At 51.7% G+C, this 13878-nt stretch overlaps 2 protein-coding genes across 2 annotated transcripts; both read left to right on the plus strand.

The window, feature by feature from the left end:
* The first annotated feature begins 2831 nt into the window (after nucleotides 1–2831).
* On the plus strand, nucleotides 2832–8090 carry BDV14DRAFT_174637 (putative membrane-tethered transcription factor (SPT23)). The gene is made up of 3 exons (XM_073768927.1): nucleotides 2832–4138; nucleotides 4194–7604; nucleotides 7661–8090. Exons 1-3 carry the CDS (start codon nucleotides 3446–3448, stop codon nucleotides 7790–7792), a joined length of 4236 nt encoding a protein of 1411 aa, XP_073627445.1. The 5' UTR covers nucleotides 2832–3445; the 3' UTR covers nucleotides 7793–8090.
* Nucleotides 8091–8226: 136 nt separating this feature from the next.
* BDV14DRAFT_75012 (putative TMEM1 family protein) lies at nucleotides 8227–12990 on the plus strand. The gene is made up of 4 exons (XM_073777430.1): nucleotides 8227–8407; nucleotides 8474–11007; nucleotides 11053–12129; nucleotides 12186–12990. The coding sequence occupies exons 1-4, from the start codon at nucleotides 8368–8370 to the stop codon at nucleotides 12882–12884; spliced, it is 4350 nt and encodes a 1449-aa protein (XP_073627446.1). The 5' UTR covers nucleotides 8227–8367; the 3' UTR covers nucleotides 12885–12990.
* The last annotated feature ends 888 nt before the right edge of the window (nucleotides 12991–13878 follow it).

Raw genomic sequence — 13878 nt, forward strand, 5'->3', positions numbered from 1 at the left:
TCGCGATTCAAGGTCCACGCCGGCGGCAAAGTGCCTAGATCACTTACAGATCCCAAGGGATTCTTTCTCTGACAGTCTGAGTTTCAATTTAGTGATGACTTGCTCCATAACTCCATATTCCAGCCCTGCCAAGACCCTCGATAATTAAACTATGCCCTAACTTGGTGGACCGCGCAGTGACACCTCCTGTCATACAACCTGACACTTAACGTTGGCTGCGACTAGAGTTTTACAAGTCACCCCGCTCGTATTCTTCGGAGAAGATTTTAGAATGTTAGCGACTTATACTTATACTGTAAATGTTTCTCATGAGAATCTTTGGGCAGAAAAGTAAAGACAAATTCTTTCGCCCTGTTGTCGAGGGTCGGGGCACCACGTGCCGGCCGTTTCAGGTTAACGAACCCTGGAAAATTACCAGCGCCTGCATCAATCACCTGTTTGTCTTTTGTCAGTCGCTCTTTTACCTCATCAAAGTTCAATCACCGCGTATCGGGCTGAAATCTCTGATGGGATTTATCATAAACTTCATTTCCGAGAATCGATCTCGCCATCGAACGCTGTCGTCTGGGAATTATGGCAAAGCGCTAACCGGCACCCCTCAATATACCAAGTGGATTTAATACGCCCGCCACAATGTGATAGCGCCTGGAAGAATAGATGAGCCCACAATAATTAACTTGGCCCATCCGCCCAGGCAATAACGGCGAGTGGAGATGTCATCCGCTTGCATTGATGGCCCTGATTCAGGTACGGAAAACGGGAATGACGGCATCCACCGCGATATGAGGCTATCGAGTAGTGTCTTGGCCGGTGTAGCTCAAGGTGTTTGATTCTTGTGATCGACTCTGTAGGCGAGCACGTTCCTTTGGTCTAAGGATTCGTCGATGGTCGAATTCCTCGGCTCGAGCTGTGATTGAGCCCGAGAGCGCCTGTCATTATTGCCAACATGTCATTGATAGTACTTCATTCACACCTGCGACATAATGTTCAAGAAGTACTACCCCTACTGCGGGTACCTCGCTCTGTCGTCCGACCATGGCCAGCTATATCATTGTCATCGGATTGTCGTACTCGTTCAATGCCTATCAGCGGGGAGTTTGGCAACGTTAGGAACCGTTCTCTTGTCGTGTCTCGGAGTAAATTGCCAGCATAAGCATGAAACAGGTCGATGAGAACACAGAGTCTCAGACATTAGGTGGAGCCATGCCAACGAGGACCAAGAGGTGGAGAGACCATCGAATTGGCAGGGGCAGAGTCAGCTTCTCCGTGCTTTCTCGTAGTTTCTGTTCATATGGTCGCCACGTCCAGGGAAAGGCTTTCAAGCCATTGCCTCACTCGAGTTGCTATTCCAACGTCTTTCGGCGTTGCGACCACTGTATTCGAGAACCTTCCCATCGGTAGCTCGGCAGCTGAATGGTTGATGCAAAGAAGGATTGACCAGACCATGGTCGTAGCACAACTTCCTAATTTTCTCGCGCTCACAAGGCCTCTTCTGTGCCAGACTCGCATAGTATTCTTGACTCGCTGCAGATGCAAAGTGGCCGCTAAGCATACGCAAATGAGCGTTGCATCCAAGAGCGCGGGGTCATGCTGTACTTTCTCGAGCAAGCAATCGAGAATTGTTGTTGGCAGTACTCTCGAATTCCGAGCAACCGAACATGACAATTAGTGGTTTCTGGAAGTATTGACCGCGATAGATCCCAGGAGGTCAATGTGATCCGATCGTGGTAGACTGCACGTGCCGAGCATGGTCCATTCGATTTAAAGAAACTCAAATCCATGATTCTGAACCTTGAGCAAATCGATCATAGTGTGTTCTTTTGACTGAGTGCAATCGAACCAAGTCCGCTGTGACTAGTCCACCGTTCGTCCCACCAGAGGAATGCGAGTCAATGTTATCGGATCTTGAACGTTCTGCATTGACCATGCTCCATTAACTTCATTCTTCTAGATAAGTGCGTCCGAGTGATACCAGGGCCTCAAAGTATGGTCCATGCCTCGCTTTTTAAAAGATTCAGTTTAGAACTCCAAGGCCAAGACAATCGACATTGAGATGTTTCTCCAGTTGGCTCTCCACGTAGTTGGGTTGTTCTGTTGTAGTGAGGTAGACTGTGCACCGACAGCCGTCTGTTTGGTCCACTAGGAGCTATTGGAGACTCCTGCCTTTTATGCAAAGTAGAGTACGAGAGTATAGATCCAGATCCTGATAAAACCTTGTCAATTGTCATGTCTCGTCGTAAGTGGGGTACTGCGAACCTCTACCTAGGTATTCTTCAGGTTTATCCGCCGGATCTACCTCGTAGATACGCAGATATATATACTTGACATTCCGGCCGCACTTGACCACAATTGATTTCTACACAGTCCTGTTTCAACACAAGAAATTATTATAATGACATTAACACAGATTGTTTATCTGAGTGTTGCATCTCTGCAATCGGTTGCCTGCTATTCGCTTGGCCTAGAACGATGTCTGCATTGCGCCTTCCACTTGGTGGCGTAAGATATGCGCTAAAGAACAGGGATCGGGAAGAGATAAGCGGAAAAAACCCGAACAAATGCACGATAACTATCCGAAGATGATACTCAATGATAGCCGAAATCTCAGTGACTAGATATATATCTTCCATCCGTGATCTCCTCATGGTTGTGATAAGGCTGGCTGCCATTGGGTATCAGCCAATCAGAATTTAGCAGCCTGGACCTGTGGCTGGTGCCGTGGCTGGAGACCTCAAAGTGGCTAGCGTGTACCACACCGACCAGTATTAGCTAAGCAGGTACCGTTTCACACTCCGCCAGCACCACAAAAGACATTGTAATCAGCCGCTGTTGTTGAGGTGACTCGAGGAAGTTGTTGATTGAGGTCTTCGTCATTCTAGCTGTACTTTCGCAAAGTTATATTAAACAGCAACACTCGACCAATCGCACCAGCACGACCAGAAATAGTCCCGACAGGTTCTGCGCCTAAGGAATCCGGTCCTTGGTCTCGCCGCCTCTTTTCTCGTTCCTCCTTTTTTGCCTTTTGCACCTCCCGCGCCTCCGGTCTCCGCTCTCTCAGTTACGCCGACCGCTGACTCTCTCCCCTCTCCCAACAATAATCCGCCCTCCCTTCCCCAGATCACCAAGCCTCACCGACCGAGATTCTGTCATCTCACCCTTCCTTCCAATTCATTCGACACATGTTTCCCACGATATCGACCGAGGGCCACTGCTAGTTTCCACGCCAGACCTCAACTCGGTGCGCCCGTGGAGTTCGTCTCCTGGCTAATCTGATCGCCTCGTCGCCCTCGTTGCTTTTTCCGCCTTCAACAACCGAACGTGCTGAGGAGTTTGACCGTGCGAGAGGTCACAAATTGTGCGCCAGGTCTTTCTGTGGAACGGCTTTCGAGGGAGTTTCGCTGGCCTTTCTCCCTCGGTCCCTTCTGCCTCTCTGACGAGGTCAAGCATGGGATCGGCCTCATCTCCTACATTTCCCGCTTTGGACCCAATTGTGGTGGACGAGGACATTTTGCCTTATCAGGACACAAAAATGGATTTTATTGATACCGCGAGGTTGCAGTTCTCGTCCGAGAATGCTGGACAGGAGTTCGACGATCTCTTCTCGCATGCCTCCTCTTCCCACACCGCTGCCGACTCAAACCCGCCATGTCTCTCTCCGTCAGAATTGTCCTTGAAGCGGGCGTATCCCGATAACGAGTCGCTGCGACACCCTCAATCTTTCCCATCGGATTCGCCTGCCGAATCGCCCGAAGACTCGAGTCCGAGCTCGAGCTCAGAATCGCCTCGAAATCACCTACGGAACCCCTCCGTCGCATCATCTAGCTCTGCGGTATTCAGTGAGAACACGGTGATGCCCTTTGGCTATACGACCGACGATTGGGTAAACCCAGACTACGACAATGTGAAGGACGAGTCTCTGTTCGGTTTCGACGCCTCGTTACCAAACCTGGAGGGCCCTTATCCAGCGGAAACCGACCTCGAATCGAGCAACAAAGTCATGGACGCAGCATTTGACTTTGACAGTGCGGCTAGCAGCCCCAGCCCCCTGAAAACCGGCACAAGTGCCCTCCCGAGGGTCCAGAAGGGTTCTAGATCGCGTTTGCGGGGTGGCTCCGCAAAACGAAAGTCTGCTTCACCGGTAAGATCTGGAAGCAAGACGAATATCGATTAGACCTACGCTAATATTACTCCAGCGGATCGCCCAAACAACTACGCCGTTCTTCCCCCACAATACGAAAGATACACCCTCCTCGTTTCAGCCGTCAAAAATACCTCAAATCAAGTCGCCCATGGCTCAAGTGAAAGCGCCTTTGAGCCCATGGGGTGAGCAGTCACCGTCGTCGTTTTTGGAGGAGAGCTTTGGTGGTATCAATATGAACGGTGGTCCGCAGTCCAATTCCGGCATCAACTTTGCTTCTCAAATACCCTTTGGTTTCGGTTTCGTTTCTCCATCCACACAGAAGATTGTGAACCAAGATGCTCCTCAATTTCCTACTTTGACCGTGCATCCGACCTCTCTTAAATCACGCGTGGAGACACAGATACCCATCAAGTTGACCTTACATCCGTTACCCCACGGCGTCAAAAAGCTACGTCTGCCAAGCCACACAATATCAAAGCCCAAGTTTCTTGCACCGCCCGCCACAGACCGCTCCGCCGACACCGTTGAGTTGACAACGAGTCTTTTCTGCACGAGCGCATTGCAGGACAAGGAGAAGCTACAGAAGGCGCTGGCAAAGGCTAGAGGCGATCCTATGCGCCACTCATCCAGCGCCTCTCCAATGGCTACTGATGAGACAACTGAAGAAGATAAGCCTTTGGATGGTGGTGAAGTGAAGATTTGTTCTGGCTGCATACAACGGGAAAGGAAACGTGCTTTCCGAAAGAAGCAAAGGAAGCCTGAGGAGGACGAATTATTCCAGAAGCATGAGGACAAGCGGGTTATTGTATTCAACACTCATGAGATCAAAGATTGGACCGAACCATCAAAAACCGCCACAAGCGAGCTCGAAGGTCCATCCGCCTTCCCCGGAGCCATGCAGGTAGAGCTTCCGATGCGGATAGCATGCTACTGCAGGCACCAGAACGAGAAAATCGGGTTTCAGGTCATCTTCACGCTGAAGGATTACAGAGACAATGTTATTGCTCAAGCGATAACAAACTCAATCATGATTACCGATGACCACAAGACTCATGCACCCCAAGGACCCCCCGCGCCTGGGCCTGCACCCGCTCTCCCCGATGGAACGGAGCTTCCAGGAGTTGGTGTTTTCCCGTCAGGACCGAGCTTCGACGCTGGAAAGTCGCCCGTTTCTGCGAAACAGGCGATTGGGTCTCCCTCGGCAACGGATCTGCAGGGTCTTCAGCAAAGATTCAATTCCCAGTATCAACCTGCTCCCGGGGCTTTCGCTAATCCTACAGCCAACGGATCTTCTAATTCACAACCTTCTCGCAGCCTGTCACGGCAAGCGTCTCCAAACGACTTTCAGGGACCCACGAGCAAACGACGCAAGCACAGCAGCTCTAGCAGGCTTCCCTCAGAGTTGACGATGACGAAACTTGAAAATGGCTCATCGTCGGCTAGAGCCTCGAGCAACGAGCCCCAGTTCTCAACCCCTCGTGGATTCGCATCTCCGTCAGAGAGGCCATTCGTGAACTCTACCGCCATGTCCAGCCAATTTAGCAACGGCCCACTGACCCCAACCAGTGGAGACACCAACCCATTCTTCAACACACTGCAGCAGCAAAATCTCAACGACTTTATTCAGCAACAGTTGATGTCCGCGCCCAACTCCGCCCAACCTAGCCGCCCAGGAACTCCTGGTGGATCAGGTAGGAACAGTTTCCAAGAGCAAAACCTGAACCTATCGCTGGGCCCGACCCCGTCTACACCGATGTGGCATGGTATGACCAATGCCGGTAACCGGTTACCCACGGTTATTCACAAGCTGGTGCCAGCAGAGGGCTCTGTCACAGGAGGAACCGAGGTCACTCTCTTGGGCAGCGGCTTCTACCCTGGCATGGAGGTTGTATTTGGCGATACACTTGCCACTACGACGACATTCTGGGGTGATAAGTGCCTCAACTGCTTGACTCCTCCAGCTCTTCAGCCTGGACAGGTGGCTGTCGTGTTCAAGCACGAGCACCCCGCCTTCACTCAGTTGCAGCAACAACCCCAACCAATGCTTCCCAAGCAACAACAGTTCTTCCGCTATGTTGATGACCGAGAGTTGCAAATGTACCGGTTGGCATTGGGTATCCTTGGTCACAAGTTGGGCAACCAGGCAGACGCTTTCCACACAGCTCAACAAATTATGGGTAGCGATTACAAGGGCGCATTCAACCTCCAGAAGGACTTCCAGGGCTCTTCTAGTGGGCATCAACGCCAGGTGCCTGGTATGGAGTCTCAAGGCAAGCTTGGAGACATGGACTCGAAGATGTTGACGTACCTGGAATTCATTGACCTCGATGACAGCCCACGCCCGCCAAGGTACAACACGCGATGTGCTACTGGTCAAACTCTTCTTCACTTTGCTTCTTCTTTGGGCCTGACGCGATTTGTGGCCGGACTTCTCGCGCGTGGTGCCAATCCCGATGTGCAAGATAACACCGGAAATACACCAATGCATCTTGCTGCTCTGAATGGCCATCCCCACATTGTACACAGGCTCCGCCTTGCGGGCTCCGACCCCAACCTGAGAAGCGTCAGAGGCTTCACTCCGGCTGACATTGCCAGCACACTACCTGCTCACCAGGCGGCTCTGATTCCTGCTCGTCATTACCGCTCTCGCAGTGTTGGCTCGCTGACCTCGCGCCGTCGACAAAGCAGCTCGGCATCTCTTCACTCCCTTTGGGAATCCTCATCCATGTCTGGTTCGTTTGATCAGGCTGTTGACGATTCCGAGGAGACAGATGAGGACGGTGACGACCTTGTTCTTTCACTATCTCGCCGATCTAGTATCCATCACGAGGCTGCCGCATCCTTACACACGCCAGAACCCACCGGATCGGAAGACGAGGCGCGAGCTTTCTCTCCACCTGCTGCGCTTGTCGCTTGGCGCAACCAGCTCCAGGCACAAATCAACCAGTTCCAGCAGAGTGTCTCAAACGCGTTCCCCAACCTTCCTAATCTCCCGGCTCTACCTCCGATGCCAGCTTTGCCCGGCTACCAAGGAAACCCTATGATGCGTCGCATTACAAACCTTGTACCGCACCGACCCAGTTCGCGCGGCAATGGAGCCAAGGAGGGCTGGTGGGATATGCTGACGGGCAACTCCTCGCCCACTTCTCCCAGTTCTCCTGGCACGACGGATCTTCCTTCATACGATGATCTGTACCCGCGCAAGCAGGCTGCTGACGAGGAAGAGGCAGCGCGTGCAGAGAAGGCCAGCATTTTGCAAGCAGCCGCTGAAGCTGCTCTTGACCAGCACTTTGAGGCGCAAGCTAGCTCCTCCCGTACTACTGGTGAGCAGGAGAGAGAAGATATCAAGGATATTCGGATTGGCCGTAATGTCATTTCCAAAGAACAGCAAAAGCGTTTGAGAGAGCAACAGGCGCGGAGTATGAAGGGCTTGGGAAGCGACAGGAACCTGTACTTCTTCTGGGTGAGTCTGATTCTGCATCCCTTCAGCCTTGTGTTTCGTTACTAACAATGACTTAGATTCCTATTCTCTTATTGGTGATATTCGCATACGCGCGAAGCTACATACCCGGACTATCACAGGGATTGTCTGATGCATATGAGTTTGTAAAGGGCCGCTCTACACAGCGAGCATTGGATATTGGCGCTTAACTTCACTTTCATTATCATTTCTTTTGATTGATGTTCTTCTAGCTGGGGCGTTTAGCGCGTTCGAGCGACACACTGGGCATGTTTGTTTCATTTGTCAGGGCTCTTGCGTATAATGATGGGATATGACTATTCATTTTATATATTTTTCAGTTTTTATTGTCGGGTGAAAGATGAGGACGTCAACGGCTTTTGTCAGATGTTCTTGTCGGAGACGATGCAGCGATGCTCATAGAGTTCATGTATGTGAGATGATAACTAGTGTATATAGATCGACCAGTACTACAATATTTTATTTGCATTTATACCATGTAACTCTAGATCTTCTACTCATTACGATCACTGTGGCTTGTGTATACCTCCGGTGCCTGCAATGCCAAGAATTTGCGGAGGCGGCGATGATCGACCGAGACCACGGAGACAACAACCACCATCACCTCGACTCCGAGCACTTGATCAACTTCTTCTCACTGTCAAATAGCTCTCTCGCTTCTCAAAGAACGCAATTCTCGTCTGAATTGCTGATCGGAATGCTCCTGATAGGAAGCCATCACCCCCCAGAATAGAGCGCGGGAATAATGGACTCTCTCCCCCAGGCGGCCTCAAGCAGTGTCACAGGTACGGTACTCCTCTAATCCCCGAACCTCGCAGAAGCAATTCGCTTACTCTCATTCTCACTCACAGTCGAATACACCGATCCCTCGGGCCTATTCTCCTCCGTCCAGCCCGTCATCGCCAACAAACTCCCCCTCCGCAACCTTCACTGGAAATCCCCCTCGCGCCCCGTCCGCTCAATCGAGTCCCTCCGCATCGGCTTCACGCCCGCCAAAACAGAAAGTAATGAGCGCAAGTCCTCCAGCGATGCGACCGGTGGCTCGGTCCCACACCGCCGCCACCAGATCCCCGGTCTACGCCAGACACCGTACCTAAAGATTTATATCCTGAAATGCGACGACAACGACACGTACAAGAACTCGGCGCGGAAGACGCTAAGGGAATGGATCAAGAGCCATGGGTCGATTGCTTCGACGTCCTCTTCTAATACGGTTGCTGCGCCGACGAGTCAGGAGAAGCACGATGCCTTTGAGTGGCTTATTCTACATGTTGTTCAGGATGGAGATGGGACGGAGAAAATAGCGCCTACGTCGAAGTGGGGTCGGACGACGACGACTGTGCTTGAGAAAGTAAGGGCGGACTTTAATGGGTCATCGAAGACAGCTATAGATCGGGTTGCGCAACTGCGTCTTCCTAGGCCTGGAGCTACGCAGAAGTTACCGGAGCTAGCTGATCAGATCGAGGACTTTGTGGAGAAAGTGAAGAATGGGATCCTGGCGTCATTTGACCTGCGCGTTGCGCAGTATGAGGATGATATCAAGGAGAAGGATTCGCAGCGGAGTTTACCGGGATGGAATTTCTGTACGTTCTTTATACTGAAGGAGGGTCTTGCTAGGGGATTTGAGAATGTGGGTTTGTTTGAGGATGCTTTGGTTGGGTACGATGAGTTGGCTGTTGGATTGGATGCTGCGATTCAGGAACAGCTTGAGGGGTCTGGCGAGCAGCATGGGAGTGCGTTTCTGACGCATAGTCAGGATTGGCGGGATCGGGCAAAGGCTGCGTTGGAGGCTCGGAAGGAAACGAGAGATGATCAAGGGGAGGATGAGGACGTTGCGCCTATCCCAGACCTTGACCCAGAGGACTTTCCCATCAACCAGGTGAAGAAGTCCTACAGGGAAATGATCCTCTCCAGCAACATCTCTATCTTCGATTTCCGCATCTACGTCTTCTCTCGGCAGTTAACCCTTCTGCTAAGGGCAGCAAGAGCACCATCACTTGTAATCGAGGGCGCAGATGCCGACCAGAAGGCAGGCAAAGGAAGCAAGAAGCCTGAGGATTTGATGCTCCTGGCCGAGATCTGTGAGCGAGCGACCGAGTTCATCAGTCTCGCTGCGCGGACACTTCGATCCGACATAGAAGGTGGTCTCGCCGAGGTGGAACACCCTGCCAAAACAGAAATCATCAGCAACTTGGTCTCTTCTTGGGCTTATGCTGCTGGCTCTCAGATCCTAATCCAAACATTCACCCCGGCGCTTACACTTCCTGAATCGTCACTACATACCGCTGATGCCGTGACACCAAAGGATGTCCCGAAGCGTACGAGCTCACTCATCATGCCGAATAACCGCCAGTCTCGCGCTGTGAAGCAAGAAATTCTACCTCCGAATGCCCTGTCCTCAGTTCACGAGCAGCCGGGATATGAACCACCTAAACTTACTCCAAAGACGGGATCGGAGCAGCTAGCTTCTGAGCGAGGTGAACTGCTATTGATGACCAGAAGGCTTCTGGAAGAGATCGCAGGTCGATGTGGGTGGAAAGAGACTTGGACTAACCTCGGTCTGCTTTTCGAGGATGGCTCACGCTCTGGAAACATGGACGAAGTTAGCCTTGAGGATGAAAATTCTGAGCAGAAGAAAGAGCCGGAGCCCGTCAATACTCTGAGCGGTATTGATCTCGATGCGCTCAAGGCTGCCCTGAAGTCTAGAAAGGCATTCCGAGCTCAGTATGAAGAGCTTACGGACCAAATGTACCGACATCACATCGCGGCAAACCGAACACACTCAACGCACACAGCGCTGGCCGATATGGCTATTCTACGATTTCGACAGAGTGATTACGGTGCAGCGGCTTCATATTTCCACCAAATTGCACCATTCTACGGCAGTAAGCGCTGGACTATCCTAGAAGGCATTATGCTAGAGATGTACGCCCGGTGTTTGAAAGAGCTGAGCAGGAATGAGGAGTATGTCAAAATGATGGTTCGCCTACTGGCTAAATACGCTGCACATACCCAGTCTCAGCTATCGAGCCGCGAGAAGACGCTCGACGCGTCGTCGGTCTTCGCAGAAGAAGCCTTGGTGTCTGAGTATGTGGAAGAGTTGTTCAAGGGGTCTGCTGCGTCTCAGAAGGAAGTTTCTGCACCCTTGACGGACTTCTTCGGTGACCTGAACGTTAAACCTGGTATTCTCCACTATACGGACAAAGATGGATTCCAGCTACAGCTATACCTACGCTTCCTCCTTGGAAGACAGATCGATGTTGACTCGATCAAGATCCGACTTGTCAGCGCTAATAGCAGTGTTTCGAGCAGCGAACATTGGATTGAGACACCAAGCAAGGTGACGATCAAGTCATCGTCAACAAGAATCCTGGTTGATTCATCAGTACGTCATATCATTCGTGCATTGGAATGTGGCTAACTTGTGCAGACAACCCTGCAAGGGAAGTACTTTGTGGACCGTGTCGAAATGCGGACAGGAAACTTACTCTTTTCCATGAGCGGTGGAGCGAATGCCAATTTGCCCCAGGGGTTCAGGGAAGATGTCGAAGAAGAGGAAGATACCCGGCCTTACATTCTCTGTTATCCACCTCCGCAAGGTCTGCAGGCCAAGATTGGGCCACCTCATCTTGTGAACTTGGAGGCTATGCGTACGCTTGAACTAGAGCTCAACAGTGGCTGGAACGACATCAAGACAGGGGTGCTACGCGTACGACCAGCAACAGCGGGTCTCAGACTACGAATCGCAGAGGCAGAAGTCGTAGAAGGTGACATCAAGATCAAAGCTAACAGCGAGACCGGCAATATCGAGTTCAACCGGTTGGGAACCAACTCGCTCGTCCGATTCCGGATACCGTATACGACCGAAGAGCACCCCGCGACGCTATCTGCAAGGGCAGAAGTCACATACGATACGGAACAAGGACGGTTCAACTACTCGTCTGCGCACAGTATCGCGTCTGCTCTGCCGATTAGCGTCAATGTGCAGGATGTATTCAAGCAGGATGTCCTATTCTCCCGTTTCACGATTAGCCCCGCCACGATGATCCCGCTTTGGCTCTCGAAATGCAGCATTCCCAGTTCGGACGTCTATCAAGTGCAGTCGAATGTCGGTGATGCCGTCGCCATGCGAGTGTTTTCCAAGCAGCCTGCATCGTTGCTCTACAAAATCCAGCCGCAAGAGGGCACTGCCGTATCGCCTGGGTCAAGGCGGTCTCTACGGCTTACTGTGGACTTTACCTGTGTGGACGATGAGCTTTTCAACACAGTGGAGAACACATTCAAAGAGAGTATCGCCAATAGTGAATTCGCGCAATACACGACCCTCCTCACGCCACACATCGTCGAAGCCTTCCGAACGCAGCTGTCCACACCCGATATGGAAATCATCGGGCTCGTTCGCGAGGTCGAAGCCCTGCCTTACTCGGCAGTCCGTTGGGAAGGGATGTTGAGCGCCCTGAAGGAGCCAATGGATGGTCTCCGCGCTTGGCTCAAGAAGTGGCATGATGTAAGGAGTCCCCTGAAGTCATTTTACAGTTGAGAATGCTAATATTAATTCTATAGAATCATCTGATCCTCACCCTCCCCCAACAACCCTCCCTCCGCCAACGCCACATCATCATCCCCGTCGACATTCCCGAGATTCAAGTCGTACACACGGCCGAACTCCGCCTGTCTAATCTCGCAGACAAGACAGAAGTCCCCTACGCAGCCGTAGGCCAAACCATCCCCGCAGAACTACGCATCAGCCATACCCGCCGCTGGTGCGCCCCCGACAACCGCGAAAGCGACCCCAACGCACCACTCGAATTCTCATACGAACTTCATGCCAATCCAGAACTGTGGATGGTTGGTGGACGGAGAAGAGGGAACTTTACTGCCGTAGAAGGTGAAATGAAAACATTTGCCGTTATGCTGTTGCCTCAGAAGGCGGGACACCTTCTTTTGCCGGGGTTGGAGATTAGGAGCTTTGTTCCGCCTGCGACGGGGTTGGGTCAGCCTCAGACACCTGGATTGCAGCAGCAGACACAAACACCCGGACAGCTACCGACCCCGACGGTGCTGTCGCCGTCGACCAGTGTGGCTGGTGCGGCGGTGCAGCGCCGCCCGATCGGCAGCGAACTGGACTACCGCTACCACGGCGAGACAGTCCTCGTATTACCGGACTTGCGGGGCACCACGGTGTCTCTCTCGGGGACGGGGGGGCATGGAGGTGGATGGCTAGTTGAGAGTGAACGACGGGTTCATACGACTGCTGTTTAGATATCTAATGAATATAACTCTATGACTTTATCATGTCAAGGACTACGGAGTATAGTTTGTAGTTCGTGTAGAGCTTGTATTTTAAAATAGTAAAATACACACAGTAAAATACAAGCTTTAATCGGTAAGCAGGCTCCACCGCTCTCAACAGAAACACGGGCGCCCCAACAAAACGAAGTCACAACCACAGCTCCGGGTTATCACCGCCGGGAATGTTGCAACTTGGGTCACGCCATCTTATCTCGTTACCATCTCCTGGTATGGTAGGTGAGGAAGGAATGTATGACGATGAAGTTGTCTGTTCTGATGGCTTATTCATTATTGACGCCCATTGGGACTGGCACTCGGGGTTTGGTAGGCATGAAGTATGGCCGCAAGTCAAGAGGGAACTCAAGCCCGATTCATTCAATACCATCATCATCACATGCAGAACTATCTGTGTCTACTGTCTAGTCTATGCAGTATGCACGCTGACCTCAAAAGTAAACACACCTAGACAGATCGCCCACCGCAAGGCGCTAGAAACAGCAACCGATCTTGCAGTGTACTCCCAAGCGAAGGAAAAGCATGCAGCTTATCTGCAACCACACTGGCGCTGGCGCTGGCGCTGGGACCGCTGGGAATAGTCGAGTCGGGTGATGTGATTGACTGATGGTCAAGCTTTAGCCTTCAATCTTTACAGTTTACAACATATACCTAACGAGCGGTCCTTGCCATTGCATCAGCTAGCCACTGCATTCTCTCGCCACTATGGAGTTGATGTGCAAACCCTGATACGAAGCCAACCACATGTTGCCTCGGGATAGCCATACTGATAACGATAAGATGCAAATCAAATCCCGCCAGGAGTGTTGAGGAGCCAAGCGGACCCATACATTTTTTCTTCTTTTCTTCTTTGCCTTCTATGGGGATTTGTACTTTATGTTGCTGATTTCATTGGTTGTTTTGAGCGGTGTGTGAGTAGTGCAGTGAGCGAGTCCACCCCCGGGTTTTG

Source organism: Aspergillus stella-maris, assembly GCF_047715825.1.
Source record: "Aspergillus stella-maris strain CBS 113639 unplaced genomic scaffold BDV14scaffold_32, whole genome shotgun sequence".
Classification (NCBI taxonomy): domain Eukaryota; kingdom Fungi; phylum Ascomycota; class Eurotiomycetes; order Eurotiales; family Aspergillaceae; genus Aspergillus; species Aspergillus stella-maris.

Coding starts and splice junctions, on each gene's coding strand:
- BDV14DRAFT_174637 (XM_073768927.1), top strand. CDS start 3,446: ATGGGATCGGCCTCATCTCCTACATTTCCCGCTTTGGACCCAATTGTG. Junction 4,139..4,193: donor AACGAAAGTCTGCTTCACCG/GTAAGATCTGGA, acceptor ATATTACTCCAG/CGGATCGCCCAAACAACTAC. Junction 7,605..7,660: donor GGAACCTGTACTTCTTCTGG/GTGAGTCTGATT, acceptor ACAATGACTTAG/ATTCCTATTCTCTTATTGGT.
- BDV14DRAFT_75012 (XM_073777430.1), top strand. CDS start 8,368: ATGGACTCTCTCCCCCAGGCGGCCTCAAGCAGTGTCACAG. Junction 8,408..8,473: donor GGCCTCAAGCAGTGTCACAG/GTACGGTACTCC, acceptor TCTCACTCACAG/TCGAATACACCGATCCCTCG. Junction 12,130..12,185: donor GGCTCAAGAAGTGGCATGAT/GTAAGGAGTCCC, acceptor TTAATTCTATAG/AATCATCTGATCCTCACCCT.